The sequence below is a fragment of the Rana temporaria genome, chromosome 4, assembly GCF_905171775.1.
Source record: "Rana temporaria chromosome 4, aRanTem1.1, whole genome shotgun sequence".
NCBI classification, from domain to species: domain Eukaryota; kingdom Metazoa; phylum Chordata; class Amphibia; order Anura; family Ranidae; genus Rana; species Rana temporaria.
Window position 1 is genome coordinate 446,091,938 of NC_053492.1, and position 22,777 is coordinate 446,114,714.

Consider the following 22,777-nt stretch of genomic DNA (forward strand, 5'->3'; position numbering starts at 1 on the left):
TGAAAAATATAAACCATACACAAGATTGGAACATTCATTTTACTGCAATAAACATTCAGCATCATTCATCAATTGTTCTCATTTAGGATAAATGTATAGCCAGAACATTTCTTTCTACTTTTAGGCAGAGTAACGATGGGTTAAAACTACAATCAGGGTTTTTTTTTTATATCTGTCTCGCTGTCGGGATTTTTCTTCACTTCCTGTCTTGGAGACACAACAGGAAGTGAGAGGCATTCCCAACTGAGGAAAATTCACAACTGTCACCAGAACATTTTTATCCCCCATGGAAGATTTTCCCTCAAAAACTTGCCTTCATCACTACTCTAAAATGTAAGATATTACACTTACTTACTTAAGAATTGCCATTAGAATTTTGTTTGAAAATTTTTGGTTTTAGAGTGGTTGTTTAATTTTTCAAAGGTTGGCGGGGACAAATTGATGATTGTTTTCAACTGTAGTGACAAGAAAGTTCTAAGGGGGCAGGATGGATAATTTTTCTCAGATGAACCAAAATTCTTAAGCCTGGTACACACAATGGGCTAGATTCAGCAAGGATTTACATTGGCGTATCTATAGATACGCCGCGTAAATTCAAAGCTGCGCCGGCGTATCTTCTTTCTGTATTCAGAAAGCAAGATACGCCGGAATTAGCCTAAGTATCTTAGGGTGCATATTTACGCTGGCCGCTAGGTGGCGCTTCCGTCGTTTTCGGCGTAGAATATGCAAATGACCTAGATACGCCGATTCACAAACGTACGTGCGCCCCGGCGGAATTTTTTTACGTTGTTTGCGTAAGGCTTTTCCGGCGTAACGTTGCTCCTGCTTCTATGAGGCGTACGCAATGTTAAGTATGGACGTCGTTCCCGCGTCGAATTTTGAATTTTTGACGTCGTTTGCGCAAGTCGTTCGCGAATAGGGCTGGACGTAATTTACATTCACGTCGAAACCAATACGTCCTTGCGGCGTACTTTGGAGCAATGCACACTGGGATATGTACACGGACGGCGCATGTGCCGTTCGTAAAAAACGTCAATCACGTCGGGTCACCACCCATTTACATAAAACACGCCCCCCTCATCCTCATTTGAATTAGGTGCGCTTACGCCGGCCCCATTTACGCTACGCCGCCGTAACTTAGGAGGCAAGTGCTTTGTGAATACAGCACTTGCCTCTCTGATTTACGGCGGCGTAGCGTAAATACGATACGCCGCCGTAACAATGCGCCTGGCTACCTGAATCTAGCCCAATCAGTTTTAAAAAAATAAATACAAAAATCTCCATTCATTTTCTGTCTCAGAGGCACAACAGGAAGTCAGAGTAACTAAAAACATGAAGTTTTTTTTTCGTAACTAAAAAAAAATAAAATAAATAAGAGGAGCCCGGGATCGTTGTTAGTACAGAGATCTCCCCACTGAGCGATTGTATTTTGACAGGGGGACTGCTAGAAATTCTAAGGGCTTTGGAACCGATTTAAAAAGGAGAAGTACAGCCAAAACTAATTTGACTTATGGATCACAGGAGTGCAGTTTGTTCTGCACTCCTGTGACCCGTTTTTAGCAGACTAAGGGCCCTTTCACACGGGCGGACGAACAGACCGTTTTTTACAAGTCCGTTTACGGACTTGTAATGTATCCCTATGGGATTGTTGGCCTTAGCGGATGATGCAGACGAATGAGCAGACAGACACACACGGGGCGGATCAATACGGATCCGCTCCGTGTGAAAGAGCCCTAAAGCTCACTGTCGGCTGACATCACAGAGCCGGCCCAGGCTGGGTAAAGATCGCGACAATATGGTCGGGATCCACCCAGATGCCTGGACAGGCACACGACTCAGCCTCTCAGCGAGCCCCCGAGATCCTGAGCTAGCTGCTCCCGCCCCCTTCAATATGGAGGGGGGCGGGAGCACTCCCAGCACTCCAGTGAGCGTAGGGAGGCAGAGCAGAGAGCCAGAGACTGACAGTCACCAGATCTCTGCTCACAGAGCACTGAGAACCGAGCAATCAGCTGTGGTTGATTGCTCGGTTCTCAGCCTTAGAGCTGGAAGTCTGATGCTGCATCCACCTAGGCAAGTATGATTTCTCCCAAAAAAACGAGAACAAAGAGAAAGCGTGGCACATCCTAAAATGTACCATATGGGGTTTTAATATTGTAGGAGTGGAAGGGACTCATGGAGCGCTGAACGTCCGTGGGTTAGGGGCGCAAATTACTTGTCTTGCCTTGGGAGCCGACAACCCAAGCTATGAAAATAATTTTACTGTTCGGGGTCCCCACAACTTGGGAAATTGTTATCAAAGGGTCACGGCACCAAAAAGGTTGGGCACCCCTGCTCTAGAGTAACCCTAGTTGAGAAACCCCACATTAGATAGTCCAACCCTTTCACTCCATCCAAAACGAAAAAGAAAAAAAATGTTGCCTTCACCTACACTTCAAATCACTGTTGAACACATTGGGCCAGATTCACATAGAAGAGCGGCGGCGTAACATATCGTAGATACGTTACACCGCCAAAATTTTTCATCGCAAGTGCCTGATTCACCAAGCACTTGCGATGAAAACCTACCCTGGCGGCCTCCGGCGCAAGGCGGGCCAATTTAAATGGGCGTGTGCCATTTAAATTAGGCGCGCTCCCGCGCCGGACCTACCGCGCATGCTCTGTTTCCAAACTCCAGTCGTGCAGTGCGCGCCGTGACGTCATTTTTTCGAACGGCGACGCGCGTAGCGTAATTCCGTATTCCCGGACGGCTTACGCAAACGACGTTGATTTTTAAATTTCGACGCGGGAACGACGGCCATACTTTAGACAGCAATACGCTTGCTGACTAAAGTTAGGGCACCTAAAACGACGACTAACTTTGCGACGGGAAACTAGAATAGCGGCGACGTAGTGAACGCGAAAATCCGTCGTGAATCGCCGTAACTCCTAATTTGCATACCCGACGCTGGTTTACGACGCGAACTCCCCCCAGCGGCGGCCGCGGTATTGCATCCTAAGATCCGACAGTGTAAAACAATTACACCTGTCGGATCTTCTGGCTATCTATGCGTAACTGATTCTATGAATCAGTCGCATAGATAGAAACAGAGATACAACGGCGTATCAGCAGATACGCAGTCGTATCTCCACTGTGAATCTGGCCCATTCTTCTTTAGACTCCTCATACGGACAGTGCGTGGACTGGAAAGACCTAAAACCTTTACTCGCGTTTCAAAAAAGAAACCCAAATAACACTTTTGGCAGAAATGCCAGTACTAAAATGATAACTTAAAGCAAAACAAAAATGTTTCTTTTACAGCGCTGCTTTATTTGGCCAAGAATTTGTCTGGCCCAAAATCCGGCCAAATCGTTAACTCAAACTTCCAGAAAGACTGCTGCATGGACTAAGGTGATGAGAGACAAGAAAAACAGCACCCGCTTCTGCAACTGGTATGTAATTGTATCCCCACAATGCACACTTCATCCTCTCAAAGTTAAATACCACTTTGACACCCCCAAAATATATATATATTTTTTTTTTAATTCCCTCAGGCTTTTATCATTTTATTTATTTTATGACTCTCTGTATGTAGAACATTTCCACATTCTGGTGTTTTGTGAGCGAAGGCATGTCCAAAAAATGTTCTTCAGATTTCCATGCATGCAGGGCTTCTCTCTTCTGGCTGCTGTGAATTGCCCTATGCAGAAAACGGCTGTAACATTTAGTGGTGTAGCGGCCATCTTTGGCGCACACTGGAAAAACTGTGCACACAGAAAATTAAAGTAGTAAAGGGTCAAGGTTATTTTTAATCTTATGGATGAAGGTAAAAAACCTTCTACCTGAGCCCCGTCTCGATTCAGCAATGTGCACAAGAACAGTGGCTCTCCCAAGTGTCGTCCTCCTTATTGGCTGAGACTGTAGCTTAAGCCATTAGCTCCAGCTACTGTCAGCCACAAGCAGTGAGCCAATGAGGAGAGAGCGGGGAGGGGCCAAGCTACGTTCCATGTGTGAATGGACACACTGAGCAGTGGCTCCAGCGAGCCTGCTCAGGTGCACCAATAGCAAGCTGCTTGCTACGGGAACACTTGGCAGGAGGGAGGGTCCAGGAGTGCCAGTGGGGGACCCAGGAGGGGGGGGGGGGGAATCCGGGCTGCTCTGTGCAAAACCACAAACATGATATACTTCCCTCATCTGTGCAGTGGTTTTGCACAGGGCAGCCTAGATCCTCCTCTTCTCGGGTCCCTCTTCGCTGCTCCTGGCCCCTTCCTCCTGTCGAGTGCCCCCACAACAGCTTGCTTTGGGGGCACCCGAGCTGAGATAAAAAAAATCTTCTGCCTTTACAACCACTTAAATCTTACAAAATCACTATAGACTATACTGCAAATAGATTCTATGAAGAAGAAAGGGGGCAAAGGGTTGGCATCTGCATTAAAATTCATGTATAGTTAAGCAGGCCATACACAGTGCAAATTTCTTTCCAGCAACCATGGGATGCAAGAAAGAATGTTGCTCGACTCCCCAATCACCACAGACAGCTCCTACAGAGCCATTGTATTCTCCCAGCAGGGGGGTGGGCGGCACTTGGGAAGCCACATCTCCCTGATTATTGCTAGCAGCTAGGGTTCAATATTTTCCTGGGAGAAAATTTGAAAATAATTCTAGCTTGAGCTGGGTCCATGATTAGACCCTGATACTCCAGACAGTGGGGTTGATTTACTAAAACTGGAGAGTGCAAAATATGGCATGGTAGCCAATCAGCTTCAAACTTCAGCTTGCTCAATTAGGCTTTGACGAGGGGAAAAAAAAAAAAAAACTGGAAGCCGATTGGTTTCTAAGCATAGCTGCACCAGATTGTGCACTCCCAATGTGTGGGCTGGATAGTAGATTTTGGAAAGTCGATTATCTAGCCCATTGTTTCTCAACTCCAGTCCTCGAGGCGCCCCAACTGGTCATGTTTTCAGGCTTTCCATTATTTTGCACAGGTGATTCGATCAGTTTCACTGCCTTAGTAATTACCACAGCTGTTTCAATTGAGGGAAATCCTGAAAACATGACCTGTTGGTGCGCCTTGAGGACTGGGGTTGAGAAACACTGATCTAGCCAGAGGTTTAAAGGTACTGGCTGGTTATTTGGATGTTGGCAGTCAGGGTCTTGGTTGAAGAGTCCTCCAAGTAACCTGAAAGATCTTCCCAGAATAACGAGACTTGCTCTGTGTTCTGGTTTCAAATGCAAGACAACTTTAATGGCTAACTCTCAAGTTTATATACAGTTTTCAAGGCATGCTTCAGTGATCACAGGAACAATTAAACTCTCCACCCACACACTGGGGGGCTTCAATACACCTTCAGATGGCTAATTGCTAAACATTCTAGACATGTCGGCGCCGGTCTATAATTATCATGACCTAATCACTCCACCTGAGAAGTCACATTCCTTCATTAACAAAATTCAAACAAAACACCATCACACAATGATTTCTTCTCAATCCACATCTACAGACAGACGGTCTGTCTCCGACAGAAAGGTATTCACACCTTTGAGCATCAATAGGCTTTAAAATGTGTTATCACACAATGAAAGGCCTTTCAAGAGCCAGCCTTGTTTAACAACTCACTAGCCTGGTCTAATCATTGAATGAGTCATTATTGACCGGTAGGATCAGAATATTCTTTGCAGACATTTAAGGAATATATGGTAGATTACTGTCCACGCTAAAACAATCCAACATATGACCCTTTATTTCCTGGCTCAATCTGTGCCCAAAAGTGACTCCTGTTACACCAAGTTTGTACAATATTTTATACTATGTAACATGTGATGCCATTATATCTTATTTTTTGGTTTGAAGTTGCCTTCAAGGGCCTATAAAGATAAATTGTGTTTTTTCAGCTATAACCTACGTCATCATTGCCTATATCAAGAATTCAGGAAGTGGGGGGGGGGGGGGGGGGGGGCTGCACAAGAAAAAGGTGTTAAACTTCCTAAAATGGTATATTATCTCCTAGTGTAAACATTTTAGAGGAAAGGAAGCACATGAGAAACTTATTTTGATGGGTGAAGTATTGCTTTAAAATTACAAAGCGTGAGCAGAAGAAGATTTACTTGCCAAGTGGAGAAATTACACATCAATATAATTTCAAAAGTAATTTTCAGCTTGCAACTTTCTTTAGCAGGATACCATTTTTATTTTTTGTACAAAAGGAGGCACGGTAAACATTGGCGCTGTATAAATCCAAAACATAATTAGCCAGCACTCCTTGAACATTGTATTAAAAAAGCACAAGTGTTATTTGCATATATTCAGTATGTGGACGCCACTGTGTGACGGTACTCATCTATAAGACCCCTTTCACACAGAGGGCGGATTGCAGGCGCTATTTTTAATGCTATGGTGCCTCTAATACCATTGTCTCCAGTGTGAAAGCCCGAGGGGCTTTCACACTGGAGCATTGCGCTAGCAGGACAGTAAAAAAAAAAGTCCTGTTAGCTGTATCTTTGGAGTGGTGAAGAAAAGGTGTGTATACCGCTCCTGCCCATTGAAATCAATGCAACAGTGCGGCTATACCGCCCGCAATGCCCTGCTTCAGCAGCGCATTTTGGCGGTTTTAACCATTTCTCAAAATGCGCCGCAAATTGGTCCATAGTGTCGACAGTAAAAATAGCGGCGTTTTACAGTTGACGCTATGGGCGGCTAAGCGTTGCGCTAGCAGGACAGTAAAAAAAAGTCCTGTTAGCTGCATCTTTGGAGTGTCGAAGGAGCGGTGTGTATACCGCTCCTGCCCATTGAAATCAATGCGACAGTGAGGCTATACCGACCCACAATGCGCTGCTTCAGCAGCGCATTGTGGGCGGTTTTAACCATTTCTCTAAATGCGCCTCAAATTCGTCCATAGCGTCGACGGTAAAAATAGCGGCATTTTACTGCCGCTGCTATGGGCGTGTGGGACAGGATTATGAATGTTAGTTGCTTTGGCTGTCAATGTCATCAGCACCCCCAAATGTTAATTCTACCAACTTTTAGGGCAAATTACTTAATTTTTTTATTTGTTTTCTGCTGGTAAGTGTGCTGATTGATTTACATGCGCATTGCTTTAAAAAGCTACAGTGCCTTGAAAAAGTATTCATACCCCTTGACATTTTCCACATTTTGTCATGTTACAACCAAAAACGTAAAAAACGTTACAACCAAAAACGTAAATGTATTTTATTGGGATTTTATGTGATAGACCAACACAAAGTGGGCACATGATTGTGAAGTAGAAGGAAAATGAAGGAACTTTATTAGGACCAAGCTGTTCCAAACTAACTATATCCTCCACATGCAGCAGCTGTCAGTGCTGCAGCATTCCCTACATACAGCATTACAGCCCTGTGTTCCAGCAGCAGTATGGAGACTTCTCATTCCGCTCAGGGAACAAAATCAAGTCAGCATTCATTCATAAAATAAAAGGTTCTTGTGAACAGAGTGCTGTGTAATGTTACACATAATGCTACATATAGTTCATACAACGCAAAGAGTTGCTGCAATTGTTAGTAAAAGGAATTTGTGCGTTTGGATCAGCTTGGTGCAAACTATTTAAAGCAAAATGAATGTTGGTATACTTACCTGCTTTTGAACATCCAAAATCCAGGTGGTGTCCCTGGTTGGCGCCAGCCTCTTACCTGCGTGCCAGTTTTCAAGCACCTTCATTGGCCTGCACAGGACGACATAACTTGTGCGAATGCGCAGAAGTCCATCAGGCTGGCACTCAGACCGTGAAACTTGGAGGTTTTACATCAGAAACACGGACCATTACATGCGGAGTCCCGCAAGGATCACCCCTCTCACCTGTACTCTTCAACATCTACATCCGCCCGCTCCTCAAAATCATCAGCAAACAGGACCTGCGCTACCACTCCTATGCGGACGACACGCAGCTTTACCTTCGAATCACCAACAAAAAAGACCAATTTCATGAACTAGGAAAGTGCCTTACACTGATCGACAAATGGATGACTGAAAGCTCCCTCAAACTCAATGGATCCAAAACAGAACTACTCATCCTTTACAAAAATAGGAAATCCATTTCTAGGACCACATGGACACCACCCACCATCCTCGGACAAACCATCGCGCCAAGCAATAAAGTCATAAGTCTCGGAGTCATCTTTGACTCAGACATGACGATGGACGCACAAATAGGATCAGTCGTCAGCGGTTCTCATCATCTGCTTCACATGCTACATAGACTCATGCCCTTCATCCCAGAAGAGGACACAGCAGTAGTGGTTGGAACAATCATCAACTCACGACTCGATTACGCAAATTCCCTCTACTTAGGACTACCGAAATACCAGATTTCACGTCTACAAGTCGTCCAGAACATGGCAGCCAGACTGGTAACTGGTAAAAAGCCGTGGGAACCAATCTCCCCGGCCTTGAGGTCCCTCCACTGGCTGCCCGTACAGGACAGGGTGACATTCAAGACACTCTGCCTCACCCACAAATGTACACAGGGTGACGCTCCTCAATACTTAGGAGAGAAAATAAAACCCTACGTCACCAAGCGCGTGCTCCGGTCAACCAACCAAAACCTTCTCCAAATCCCCAAATCTCGCTACAAATTTAAGGGAGAACGTAGATTCTCGGTCCAAGGACCACGGCTCTGGAGTGCTCTACCCACGACCATCCACTTGGAAGAAAACCATCGGATTTTTAGGAAAAAACGAAAGACCCACCTCTTCTGAAAGACATGTACAACTCTGGATGCCAGCGCCTTGAGGCGATTATGTTCGCATTTGTTGCGCTATACAAGTTTCTCACTCACTCACACAGGGACCATGGCAGCAATGTATGCAGGCAGGTAGGTGTATTTTGTTGCAAAAGCGACACAGAGGTTTATTTATAAAAAAAAAACTGTAGAGTGGAAAATTTGGTGCAATTGTGCGCAGTAGCCAATTAGCTTCTAACTTCAGCTTGTTCAATTAAAGAGGTTGTAAAGGTTCGCAGATTATAATTTTTTTTTTTTTTTTTTTTAAACAAACATGTCATACTTGCTTCCACTGTGCAGTTCGTTTTGCACAGAGTGGCCCCGATCGTCTTCTTCTGGGGTCCCACAACGGCTCTCGCGGCTCTTCCCTGCAAGAGCTAACCCCCTCTGGGAAGCTCTCTCCCAAGGGGGTTAGCTTGCGGGCGCACTCCTGAGTCCTGTATTCGTCGTCCATAGCCGCCAATTGTATGACTCGGCCCGCCTCCCAGCAGCCGTATCATTGGATGTGATTGACAGCAGCGGGAGCCAATGGCTTGCGCTGCTAATAATCATCCAATGAAGAGCCGACAAGAGCTGGGGGGAAAGCAACGTGGCATTGCGCCCATGGAGATTCGGGGCTCAGGCAAGTAAAACGGGGGCTCGGGGGTGGGGGGGGCTTGGGCGGTGACTGCAAGGTGTTTTTTCACCTTAATGTATAGGGTGCATTAAGGTGAAAAAACACGAAGGTTTGCAACCACTTCAAGCTTTGCCAAAAATAAAAAATGGAAGTGGATTGGTTTCTATTCACAGTTGCACCAGATTTTGCACTCTTCAGTTTTAATCTGGCGGTCAAATCACAGCCAATGAGGAAAGAACACAGGGTGGTGCCAAGCAGCGCTCTGTGGGTGAATGGACGAGGGGCAAGTATAACAATTTTTTTTAATTCTCCTTTAGAATCCCTTTAAAACTGATGGCAACCAGCCTTTAGCACCCCCTCATCCTTTGTAGAAGCCAGTTGTAAGTACTGAGAATAAGGTTATTTATGCGCTAGAAGGATCTAAGCAACTATAAAGCAACATTTTTTTTTTCCTGTGGTTTAAAGTTCTGGACTCAGTTTTGTTTTTTTGGATACTTTTTTTTTCTCATTATTAAAAGGATGCGTGTAAAATACCAACCGTCCACCCCGTTCTTAAAATAAATACAGATGGAACCAAGAGGCTATGCTTCAACATTGAGCAGCCAAAGTTGAATTTTTTAGTTTTTTAGTATGTTTTCTGTAGCAAATAAAAATGGTCTGGAGCATACCCAGGTAATCAAATAAAACACCAAAGTACATCTGCCAACGGCTTCATTGTGGGTTACAGGAGAGCACAGACTTGCTTTGACTTAGGTGGAAAAAGGCGCAACCGCTGTGCTTTGCAATTTAACAAAGATATACGAGGGCCAGAAAAGTCCTCAAACAAGTTTATTCCGATGTGAAAGAAACGGAAGGTTGTAAACAAAATCCAAGGCGTGCCATTTCTTTTAATTTTAAGGTTTGCGATGAGTTTTTGACCAACTGTATTGCTTAACAGAAGAAAGGACGAGGTCAGGGACCCGATTGTGTTGTCTGGCCAAACCGGATTACAAAACTGGCTAAATAGAACCACAAATGTTTTGACAGCCCTGCGTAAGGAGGTGAGGTTTGGCCCTAGATACGTGTTGGCTTCTGTGTACAATCTTCCACCTCAATTTATATTTGAATAAACTTTTATCTGGACTTTCAACTTGTGGTGTGGTGCTTTAAGCTCAGATATCCCTTTCTGAATTACAATTCGAGGAGACAGTGAGAAGCCAGTGGTGTGCAAAAGCTGCCAAGAATTCCAACACCTTACACATGTACCATTTTAATTTACATTAATAGTATCTTCGTACTACTTATCCATTTACCTAATAAATGGTAAACTGCCAGCGTTTCGCCCCACTCACCGGGCCTAATGCCACGTACACGACCATTTTTAATGGTCTAGAAAAAACAAAGTTGTTAAGCCTGCCTTGCATACACACGATCGTGTGAAAAAATTGCTCGAGCAAAGCGGGGTGATATACAACGGCACTATAAAAGGGGAAGTTCCATTCGGATGGCACCACCCTTTGGGCTGCTTTTCCTGATTTTGTGTTAGTAAAAGTTTGGTGAGAGACGATTCGTGATTTTCAGTCTGTTACAGCGTGACGAATGTGCCATCTCCATTACGAACGCTAGTTTTACCAGAACGAGCGCTCCAGTCTCATAAACTTGCTTCTGAGCATGCGTGTGGTTTTCAAAAGTTTTAACAAATGAATCTATGAAAAGTGTGATGTACCGTATTTATCGGCTTATACCGCGCACTTTTTTGCCCTGAAAATCAGGGCAAAATCGTGGGTGCGCGGTATACGCCGATACCCGCGCCCACATATACCGAGCGCAGTACACTCGTGTATAGTCGGGTAGTCTCGGCTCCTCTCGCGCTCACGTCCTGGACGTACAGGACGTGAGCACGAGAGTAGCCGAGCCTGCCCGACTATACATGAGTGTACTGTGCTCGGTATATACCGGCGCAGTATTCAAACTCTGCCCGGGAAAGCGGGAAACGAGGGGGGAAGACACCGCAGAAGGACGCCGGACCCGACGAAGAGGACACCCGAAGCCGCAGACGGACACCGGACCCGACGAGGCCGCCGATGGACGCCGCGCAAGACACCAAAACTAAGTACAAAAATCTTTTTTCCACAGGAATGCGGGTCCACTTTAGGGGTGCGCGCTATACGCCGGAGCGCGCAATACCCCGATAAATACGGTACATTTGTATTCAGCCCCTCGGAGTCAATACTTTGTAGAACCGCCTTTCACTGCAATTACAGCTGCAAGTCTTTTTGGGGATGTCTCTACCAGATTTGCACATCGAGAGGGACATTTTTGCCCATTCTTCTTTGCAAAATAGCTCAAGCTCTGTCAGATTGGATGGAGAGCGTCTGTGAACTGCAATTTAAGTCTTGCCTCAGATTCTCAATTGACTTTATTTCCGGAGTTTGACTGGGCCATTCTAACACATGAATATGCTTTGATCTGAACCAGGGGTCTTCAAACTTTCTTTTGACTTTATGGAGGCCAGACTGTGACCATCGGGAGTAGAAAAAGTCCCAGCATAAGTTGAAGAAAACCAATGCCCCATCTTCGGCGTCAGTGAGAGGAGTTGTGCCCCATCACTTGTGTCATTGGGAGGAATTATTCCCCCAATCGTTGGTGTCATTGGTAGGATATGTGCCCCTTCATTGGTCCCCATTGTTGATGTCATTGGGAAGAATTGTGCCCCATCTTTGGTAGAACTTGTGCCCCGTCATTGGGTCTCGATGTCATCGGGTGGAATTGTGCCCATTTTTGGTGTCATTGGGCCCAATTGTTGGTGTCAGTGAATGAAATAGTTCCCCAAGTGCCGGATAAAAGCAAACAAAGGGATGCATCCGGCCCCCGGGCCACTGATCTAAACCATTCCATTGTAGATCTGGCTGTATGTTTTACAATTATGTGCCACTTTGTGTTGTTCACATAAAATCCCAATAAAATACATTTACGTTTTTTGGTGGCAACATGACAAAATGTGGAAAATGTCAAGGGGTATGAATACTTTTCAAGGCACTGTATATGGCTCCTTGTAAACGTTGATCTATAGATAATTAGCTAGATTCAGGATGGCGAGCGCATAGTTGCGGCGGCGTAGCGTATGGCATTTACACTACGCCACCGTAATTTAGCGAGGCAAGTACATGATTCACAAAGTACTTGCCTGCTAAGTTACGGCGGTGTAGCGTAAATCGGGCGAGCGTAAGGGCGGCTAATTCAAATTCGGCTGAGGGGGCGTGTTTTATGTTAATGGGGCTTGACCTGACGTGATTGACGTATTTTACGAACGGCGCATGCGCTGTCCGCCTACATATCCCAGTGTGCATTGCGTTAAAGTACTCCGCACGGTCCTATTGTTTTCGACGTGGACGTAAATTACGTAAAACCCTATTCACGGACGACTTACGCAAACAACGTAAAATTCTCAAATTTCGACGTGGGAACGGCGGCCATACTTAACATTACTATTCCAGCTATTTGATGGAATAACTTTAGGCCTGATAATGCGTTACGTAAACAGCGTATCTGTACTGCGTCGGCCGGGCGTACGTTCGTGAATAGGCGTATCTAGTGATTTACATATTCTACGCCGACCGCAATGGAAGCGTCACCTAGCGGTCAGCCTTAATATTGCACCCTAAGATAGGACAGCGCAAGCCGTCGTATCTTAGATAGGTTTAAGTGTATCTCTGTTTGAAAATACACTTAAACTTAGGACGGCGCAGATTCCGAGTTAGGTCAGCGTATCTACTGATACGCCGGCCTAACTATGTGAATCTAGCTAATTGTACACAGACCTATAGGCAAAAAAAACAACCTATGCATTTTCCCACAGGTAGGGAGCGGTCCGTGGATGGCACAGCCAGTCACAGAAGCGATTGGCTGCATGCCCCTGTACTCCACATTCGGGAAAATATGCCAAACACGCATGCACAGGTAAACATTAATGCAATGATGCATCAGCAATTACACAAGTATGTCTGTATGCATGCATCCTAATTGGAAACTTTTAAGTAGACTATGAAGAAACTCAACAAAGTTGAGGGTACAAAATGTAACCCATGACTTCTAGCAATCAATCACAATTCAGACGTCATGGGTAACAAAGCTTGGTAAGTATTGACAGTATGTTCAAACTGAATATAATCAAATGAAAACAAAATTTTCATGTGCAAAACATCTGTTCACCAAATGGGGGGAAAAAAATAAGCTGCCACAACTAACCAGCGAATGTGTTCCTCTCCAGGAAACTGGCGCCATCAATATGAAATGTCTGATAGATTGGTCCATTTGGCGCACCTCGTGCCGAGTCGCGCAGAGCGGCCTCCAAACCCTCCTGGTACAGCAAGAACTTCATCAGGTAGGACGCAGTTACACAATCAAAGTGTTTCGTACTTGTGCTCAAATTTATAGCTGCCTGGAACAAATCAAGCAATTTCTCCGGGTCCTGAAACATGAGATGCAGAAAAATCATTTACTTATCTAAAGCCTAATATATTCTCAATTCTTTTTTCTCAGTGATAAACATTAAAAATTTAGACATTCATTTCAGTTCATATCCCAGTTACCAACTTACTATCTGCTTATGGATAACATGATCACTAATTACAACGTACTTATCACCAATGTCTTGAGATTCTGGAAGACTGGTATCAATTCCCACCATTTCTTTTCAACTACAGGTTTCCTCTAGAGGTCCAAACATGGAGGTAGACCAGGGCCACTGGTAAGTCAGTACAGCCAGCCCTCCTGTACTGGGCCCAGACCCCATCAGTTCAAAAGGAGGGCCCGGGCACCTGCTGAGCAGGAAGTCTGGCTGTACTGTCTTATTTCAGACACCAATCCCCTTCTGCCTCCCCTTGCAGCTCTGCCAGCTTCTCCTCTTCTTTCTTCATCTGGCTTGCACTGCAGGGAGATCGGTTCTAGCACATGCATCCCTTCCATCTGCTGTCCGGGCCCCTGGGTGCCCCTTTCCTCTGAAGTGCTTCCGCCTTCCCTCCTCTCCTGCCAGCAGCTGCTTCGGAGACACAGGATGATGTTTCACGACGAAGAGTGGGGGAAGAGGATAATATGTAATTTACTGGCCCCTTCCATTCCTGAATGAACACAGTGAGCGGTCGGTACCAATCACTCCTATGTCCATTCTCACTGAAGCATAATAAACTGTGTATACCATGTTTTAGTTTGTGAATGAGCAGGAAGCCTCAGAGCGCTTCCCATTCACTCATCTGTGCAGCTGAAGGTACAGATAAAGGGACTTCTAAATCTATGTCTTCCGTCACTTTCGATATCGGGAGAAGGACGGCCCTGTCAAGTAGGCCGTATGGGGCCCTGTGATTGATAACAGCAGCCATGAGGTAGACCAGTGTTTCTCAACTCCAGTCCTCGGGGCGCACAAACAGGTCATGTTTTCAGGATTTCCCTCAGATCAAACTGCTGTGGTAATTACTAAGGCAGTGAAACTGATCAAATCACCTGTGCACAATAATGGAAAGCCTGAAAACAAGACCTGTTGGTGCGCCCCGAGGACTGGAGTTGAGAAACACTGAGGTAGACTATCAAAATTTCTATCCAAACACAGTGGTGTAGTGAGTAGCACTCTCGCCTAGCAGTAAAAAGGGTCGCTGGTTCGAAGCCCGACCACGACACTACCTGCCTGGAGTTTGAATGTTCTCCCTGTGCCTGCGTGGGCTTCCTCCGGGTACTCCGGTTTCCTCCTACACTCCAAAGACATGCTGGTAGGTTAATTGGCTTCTGCCTAAAATTGGCCCTAGTATATGAATGCGAGTTAGGGACCTTAGATTGTAAGCTCCTTACGGGCAGGGACCGATGTGAATGTATAACGTATATGTAAAGCATTGCGTATATTGACAGCGCAATATACGTACCTAAATATTAACAGCAGCCCTGAGGTAGACTATTAAAATTTCTATCCAAACTGATAAATGTGAATTTGTTTTTAAAGTTGGAAATAAATAAAAATTGACAGGGGTTATGATTCTCCATTACCCTATCCAAATAGAACTGCCTTCTATCTTTATGTATAAAGCTGGCCATGTGGTGGGGCAGTGTAGTGGGAGGTTCACAGTGTCTATAGGGGATGTTGCCCCGTGCGCCCCTCCCCCCTTGGATTTCTGTGGTGGCCTCTTTGGTGGCCTGTGCGGTGGCAGTGTGGGCTGGTGCAGGAGCTGGTGGTGCCATGATGTCCCACACATGGTATATTATAAACATCTCCCCCCTCTATTTGGGTAAGAGTATTAGCCAAGTGGCCGCCTCCCATGGAGGTGGTCACTTGAGAGTTCCACCCTTTGGTTGGGAATAGCCATGATTAAAGGAACACTAAAGTAATGTTTTGCATTATAACTAGTTTGATACCTGTTGAAATCGAGCTGTTTTATTCACCTCCGTCACTCCTGAATCGTTATTCTGACTTCCTGGTTTGCGGTGCGCATTCATTCTTGCTACATCACGGCCTAATGGGAACTACAGTTCCCATTAGGCTTGGCCTCCATGCCTGTGAGGGATAAGAGAGCATCTTCACGCAGGTCTGTAGTCATAGGGAGGGGGTGAGCACATTCTGCTTTCCACCATGCAAAACGGCTCAGGTGCTGGTGGAAAGCAAGAAGAGGAGTGACAGGAAATGGCATTTTCAAACCTGGATTACTGTATTTTGGAGGTCAAAAGGAAAAACGAGGTAAGTGATATTTAAATGCTCTAGCTTACAGCAATCAATTGATCTAATAAAAAACGAACCTTTTTACTTTATCAGCTACTGTCAGACTTTAATTTAAAGCGGTGGTTCACCCAAAAATGCAAGTTTCTACCATGAAATCCAGCATAGTAGCGTGAGCTACAGTATGCCTTTATTTTTATTTTTTTGCGCCGTACTCACTGTTTAATCCCGGAGTTAAGTTTCAGACTCCCCGCGGGGAATGGGCGTTCCTATGCAGAGGGGACAATGATTGACGGCCAGCTATGGCGCGTCACGCTTCTCGAGTAGGACTCGGCTTTTCACGTCGCTTTACGGCGCCTGTGCACAGACTAGGAGCTGACTGCGCAGGCGCCGTGAAGAGCCAAGCCCTATTTCGGCTATTTCCGTGAAGCGTGACGCGCCATAGCCGGCCGTCAATCATGTTCCCCTCTGCATAGGAATGCCTACTAGTCAAACTTAACTACGGGATTAAACCGTGAGTACGGCGCAAAAAAATAAAATAAAGGCATACTGTAGCTCGCGCTAGTATGCTGGATGGCATGTTTGAAAGACATTTTTTTTTTAGGGTGAACCCCCGCTTTAAGAGGAAAATATTTTTGTCTTTACAACCCCTTAAGGGGTGGGACTGGCGAATTTTAGGTCAACGGATCACTGGATTCCTCTGCACATGTGCAAAGACACACACACATTTTATATATATATATATATATATATATATATTATATAGAGGGCATTTGGGAGAGAGCTATGACAGACCTTCCAGTCGCTGAAGAAAGGGGTGTGCCCCATAAACGTTAGCTGTTCCGCCGTTGGGGTACCATTGGATCCTCGGCATCATCAGGTCTTGTTGGCAGGAACCAAGAGACCGGTCTGATTAGCTGTATTTAAGCTCTCTTTGTGAGTAGGACTTTTTGCTTTTATTTATTCAATAAAACCTTTTTATGGTAATGTACTAGGTCGGTGCGCCCTCCCCTCTTTTTTTTCTTCTTTTCATAAAAATTAGAAAACATACATTTAGTGGGGTGGAGGGCAATGGGAAAGTCCCAAGATACCTATAGTTGCTTATAGGGGGCGGAAAAGTTTCTTTGATGTTTTATTTCTCTTTTTCATGTTTGACCTGTTTTTTGTTCCCGATTTGGGGGAACCAGTGATAGTGGATGTGTAGGTCGTATGATGTCAACACTCTTCCTGAAAAGTTCTCTGTACTGCGATATAGCTATCTGATACGATGTTCAACCCTCTAACCTTTCCAACTGTCTGGTAAACTTCAATAGGAATCAAAAATGAGAAAACATTGAACATCGAAGACCAGACCATCTACCGATATGCTAAACAGGGACGCTCTGGCTGCACAAGCCTTCCTGTTCAGGTTGTGGTAGGAGGACAAAGGTGGTGCGCAAACAAACCCATGACAGGCAGTCCCACCACCATCTCTTTTCAATAGAATTGGTAATAAAAATGACATGGCTTTCACTTTAGAGCCAACCACAACCCTTCTGAAAATAGCCGTATCAAAAGACTGCCAATTCAAGTCATTGAGCACGGGATTATCACCGACGGTCATGTACATTATTAGCTTGTTACAAGGATACCACATCACAGGCCAATTACACGCTTGGCTAGTTTTCTGGGTATAATTAGTGTATGCAGGTGTGGAGACCTCAGGGCAACTAGCTATATGAAGGAGTGGGTGAATGAAGGGATATTTGTTTGCGGTTTGCTTCTATGAGTTGGAGGTATGAGCAGTCTGTAGACTGTTGTCAGATCTTGTAAGATGATAGCAGGAGGAATGCCAGCTGCGGTAGCGGCTATTCTTGATGCTGCAAAGATGGCGCTAGTTCCCAATGAACAGACAGGCCCATGTCAACATGAATTTTAATTGGTTCCAAACAAAAGGGACACTGTGGGGATGATTTACTAAAAGATTAGAGACTGTTCACTTAGCAAAGTCAATGTTCACATTGAAAAACGCATGCATGCTCACTTTGCAAAGATGAGTGATGGCAAACAAGGTGAATCAGTGTATTCAAATACATTTAAGGGAATTCCACCCCCAATAATTTTATTTTATTTATTTTTTATAGCACTCTTTTGCCTGAGGACTCAAAGCTCTGTTGGGGCAAATGGCAGGACAGACATCTTGAGCATGCTCAGCAAATTTTAGCTTTGATGTCTTGGGAGTGTTGGAGGAAACTCGGAAAACCCCCTCAATGCACATAGTGTCCTGACCAGGTTTTAGGCTTCATTTCCACTGACGTTTTTACAGCCACTTTTCTGAGCGTTTTTTACAGCTTAAAAACGCCTGTCCATGTTATTCTATGGCATCATGCCCACATAGGCGTTTTTGAGCTGCAAATGGCATAGGCGTTTTGAGCTGTAAAAAAAACGCAGGACCAGGGCGTTCTGAAGCTCCAGAGTAGAGCTGTAAAAACGCCAGACGTTAAAAAACGCTCAAAAACTCGCGAAAACGCTCAAAAACGCTACCGCGGCGTTTTTGAGTGTTTTTTTTTTTTTACAAAATAAACATGGACAGGCGTTTTTAAGCTGTAAAAAAGGCTAACAACAGTGGCTGTAAAAACGCCAGTGGAAATGAAGCCTTAAACTGAGGATTAGGGATGAGCTCCAGCGTGTTCACACAGTCCACGTGCAGAGCCTGCCAGGAAGTCTGCACGGCGCTGCGCTAACCACAGGCAGTGAGACATTTGCCAATCTCTGCAGCCCAGCATCGGGACAATGTCTCCCTGCCTGTGATTAGCGCAGCGCCGTGCTCACTTCCTGGTGGGGTCTGCACGCGGACTGTGCGAACACACCGGAGCTCATCCCTACTGAGGACCCTAGTTCTGCAAAGTAAAAGTGCGAACCACCAAGTGTGCAAGATTTATGCCTTTATTAACCACTTAAGACCCAGACTATTATGCAGGTAAAGGACCTGGGCAGTTTTTGCAATTCGACACTGCGTCACTTTAACTGACAATTGCGCGGTCGTGCGACGTGGCTCCCAAACAAAATTGCCGTCCTTTTTTTCCCACACATAGAGCTTTCTTTTGGTGGTATTTGATCACCTCTGCGGTTTTTATTTTTTGCGCTATAAACAAAAATAGAGCGACAATTTTGAAAACAATTCTATATTTTTTACTTTTTGCTATAATAAATATCCCCCAAGAATATATAAAAAAAAAATTTCCTCAGTTTAGGCCGATACGTATTCTTCTACATATTTTTGGTAATAAAAAAAAAAAAAATCTACTTTTCATAATAAATTTAAACTTAACTGAAAAAAAAAAAAAAAAATCGCAATAAGCGTTTATTGATTGGTTTGCGCAAAAGTTATAGTGTTTACAAAAAAGGGAATAGTTTTATGGCATTTTTTATTAATATTTATTTTTTACTAGTAATGGTGGCGATCAGCGTTTTTTTTCATGACTGCGACATTATGGCGGACACATCGGACACTTTTGACACATTTTTGGGACCATTGTCATTTTCACAGCGAAAAGTGCTATAAAAATGCACTGATTACTGTGAAAGTGGAAATGGCAGTGAATGGGTTAACCACTAGGGGGCGCTAAGGGGTTAAGTGTGCCCTAAGGGAGTAATTCTTACTGTAGGGGGGCGTGGCTGTAGGCGTGACATCACTGATCGTCGTTCCCTATATCAGGGAACAGACGATCAGCGTCACTGCCACACAGAAGAACAGGGAAGGTGTGTTTACACTCACCTCTCCTAGTTCTTCAGCTCCTGTGACAGATCGCGGGACACCGGCGGCGATCGGGCCCATGGGTCGCGCGGGCGCAGTCATGGAGCTTTGGGGCCAGCGGCGTGCGTGACTAGGGTTGCCACCTCATCCCTTTAAAACAGAACACATATTAATTACACAGGTTCTGAGGCTAATTGAATGCAGATAAGGCAACAAGTGAGTTTAATTACCACATTAATCAGCCACAGAACATGTGTAATTAATATGTGCTCTGTTTTAAAGGGATGAGGTGGCAACCCTATGCGTGACCTACCGTGCCATTCTGCCGACATATATTGTCGGTAGTAGGTCCTTAAGTGGTTAAATCCCTGGTCATCTCTCGCCTTGACGAATGCACCTCCCTCTTCATTGGCTCACCCCAGGGGTCTCAAACTGGCGGCCCTCCAGCGGTTGCGAAACTAGAAGTCCCATCATGCCTCTGCCTGTGGGAGTCATGCTTTTAACTGTCAGCCTTGCAATGCCTCATGGGACTTGTATTTTCGCAACAGCTGGAGGGCCGCCAGTTTGAGACTCCTGGCTTACCACCTTCAGTCCATCATGAATACTTCTGCCAGACTCAACCACCCTACAAACCACTCCTTGTATGCTGCTACTCTCTGCCAATCCCTTGATTGGCTTCCGCTCACCCAAATAAAATTCAAGATCCCAAAAATAACTCACAAAGCAATCTACAACTTGGCCCACAGCTACATCACTAACCTGATCTCAAAATACCAACTAAATCGTTCTTTTCTTCTTCATACTTATACATTTTCAATCATCTTTTCATCTCCATACAGAAATGGATAACCACCACACAAGCACTCTCCCTCCACGTGGGGATTGGCAGCGACTGATGGGTCTCCCCCCCCCCCCCTAGCCCCCCGCACACCCTGTTCAGTGGATCTCCCGCCTCAACCCCAGGAAGGGCCTTATATGCGGGACTACCTTCCCATACATCTCCCCAATCACGGGCTTCCTGGCAAGAAATATTTATACCTCCTCTTCTTCCCTTCTCCTTTCCTACCTTTTTTTACCTCATTGGGTTTGTCTACGGGGAGTAGTGGATCCCCAGAAACTACCACAACAAATCTTTATAATTATTTAAAGCGGAAGTAAACCCATCGATTTAACAGTTTCAAAAAGCAGTTACATTTCCGGCATGCCGGGATTGCTAACTGTCACATTGGTTGTTCTCTCAACCAAACTGTCAAACCATCCAATGGCTGGTGTCATAACTGATCACATGTGCAGCACCATGGCAGTTGAAGATTAAACATAGGCCAAGATGGCAGCTTCCTTGGCTGAAATGATAGGTGGGTTTACTTCCACTTTAATTCCAGACTATTTTCATGCATCCAAACTCCCGACGAGTGGCAGGCGGCCATGAAATGAGTAGAGTATACATCCTCGGATGCCCTACACGAGCCCATATATCATCATTTATCAATTTTTACACATGTTGATCATGTAGTTATTACTTATTATTCCTTGATGTATTTATTACTATGTCTGTATGTCATTAATTATGTTCCCTAACTAATCATGTGTTATTAAATTAATGATGATTATGCGCTTTTGTGATTAAATTTCTGTATCATAAACGTATTCTGGTTATTGGTCCATCAATATTGTTTCATGCCATTTTATAGGGAACCATGACATCCAAGTTATTTTATTTATACACCCTTATACCTTATTTAAAGTCCCAACTCCACTACCTCTCTGTTTTTGCATAATATTTAGGGATGGAGGTATTCCAGGATAAATTCTAGGCTGGCATGGGTCTCATTCTCTCTAAATCGTTCTTTGTTCCTCCCAAGACCTCCTGCTCTTTAGTTCCCTCATCACCTCCTCGCATTCCCACCTCTAGGACTTCTCCAGAGACCCTCCCATCCTCTGGCACTCTCTACCTCAATCTGTCAAACTATCTCCTACTCTATCCCCTTACAGAAGGTCCCTGAAAACTCATCTCTTCAGAGAAGCCTATCTGGCCCCCAAACAACTGCACATTAACCACTTGACAACCGGGCCTATTTTGGCACTTCTCTCCTTCATGTAAAAATAACAATTTTTTTGCTAGAAAATTAATCAGAACCCCCAAACATTATATTTTTTTTTTAGCAGACATCCTAGGGAATAAAATGGCAGTCATTGCAATACTTTTTGTCACACCGTATTTGCGCAGCGGTCTTACAAGCGCACTTTTTTTGTGAAAAAATTTTTTTTTGAATTAAAAAATAAGACAACAATAATTTTTGCCCAATTTTTTTATATATTGTGAAAGATAATGTTACGCCGAGTAAAATGATACCCAATATGACACGCTTAAAAATTGCGCCCGCTCGTGGCATAGCGTCAAACTTTTACCCTTAAAAATCTTGATAGGCGACGTTTAAAAAATTCTACAGGTTGCATTTTTTGAGCTACAGAGTAGGTCTAGGGCTAGAATTATTGCTCTCAGTCTAACGATCGCGGCGATACCTCACTTGTGTGGTTTGAACACCGTTTTCATATGCGGGCGCTACTCGCGTATGCGTTCGCTTCTGTGCGCGAGCTCGTCGGGACGGGGCGTTTTTAAAAAATTATTTTTTTGTTTTCCGATTTATTTTTATTTATTTTTATAATTTTTTACACTGAAATAAAAAAAATTAAAAAATTATCACTTTTATTCCTATTACAAGGAATGTAAACATCCCTTGTAATAGAAAAAAGCATGACAGTTCCTCTTAAATATGAGATCTGGGGTCAAAAAGACCTCAGATCTCATATTTAGACTTAAATGCAAAAAAAAAAAAAAATTAACTGTCATTTTTTCAAATGACAGAAAAAAAAATGTTGCTTTAAGACGCTGGGCGGGACTGACGTTTTGACGTCACTTCTGCCCAGCAGAGATATGGGGACGGGTGGGGGCGATTTTTCCCTCTGTCGCATCCCCACACAGGTGCCGAACGGACCCGATCTCCTCCGCCGCTACCGA

The 22,777-nt window shown here is 44.6% G+C and overlaps 1 protein-coding gene across 3 annotated transcripts in view; it reads right to left on the reverse strand.

Moving 5' to 3' along the window:
- The window catches only part of THADA (THADA armadillo repeat containing), a 779,727-nt gene that overhangs the window by 695,002 nt on the left and 61,948 nt on the right, over positions 1–22,777 (reverse strand). For all 3 annotated transcript variants that reach the window (XM_040351533.1, XM_040351532.1, XM_040351531.1), the window contains exon 17: positions 13,574–13,796. In XM_040351533.1, the coding sequence (XP_040207467.1) occupies positions 13,574–13,796 (223 nt within the window). The remainder of the gene's footprint in view (positions 1–13,573; positions 13,797–22,777) is intronic.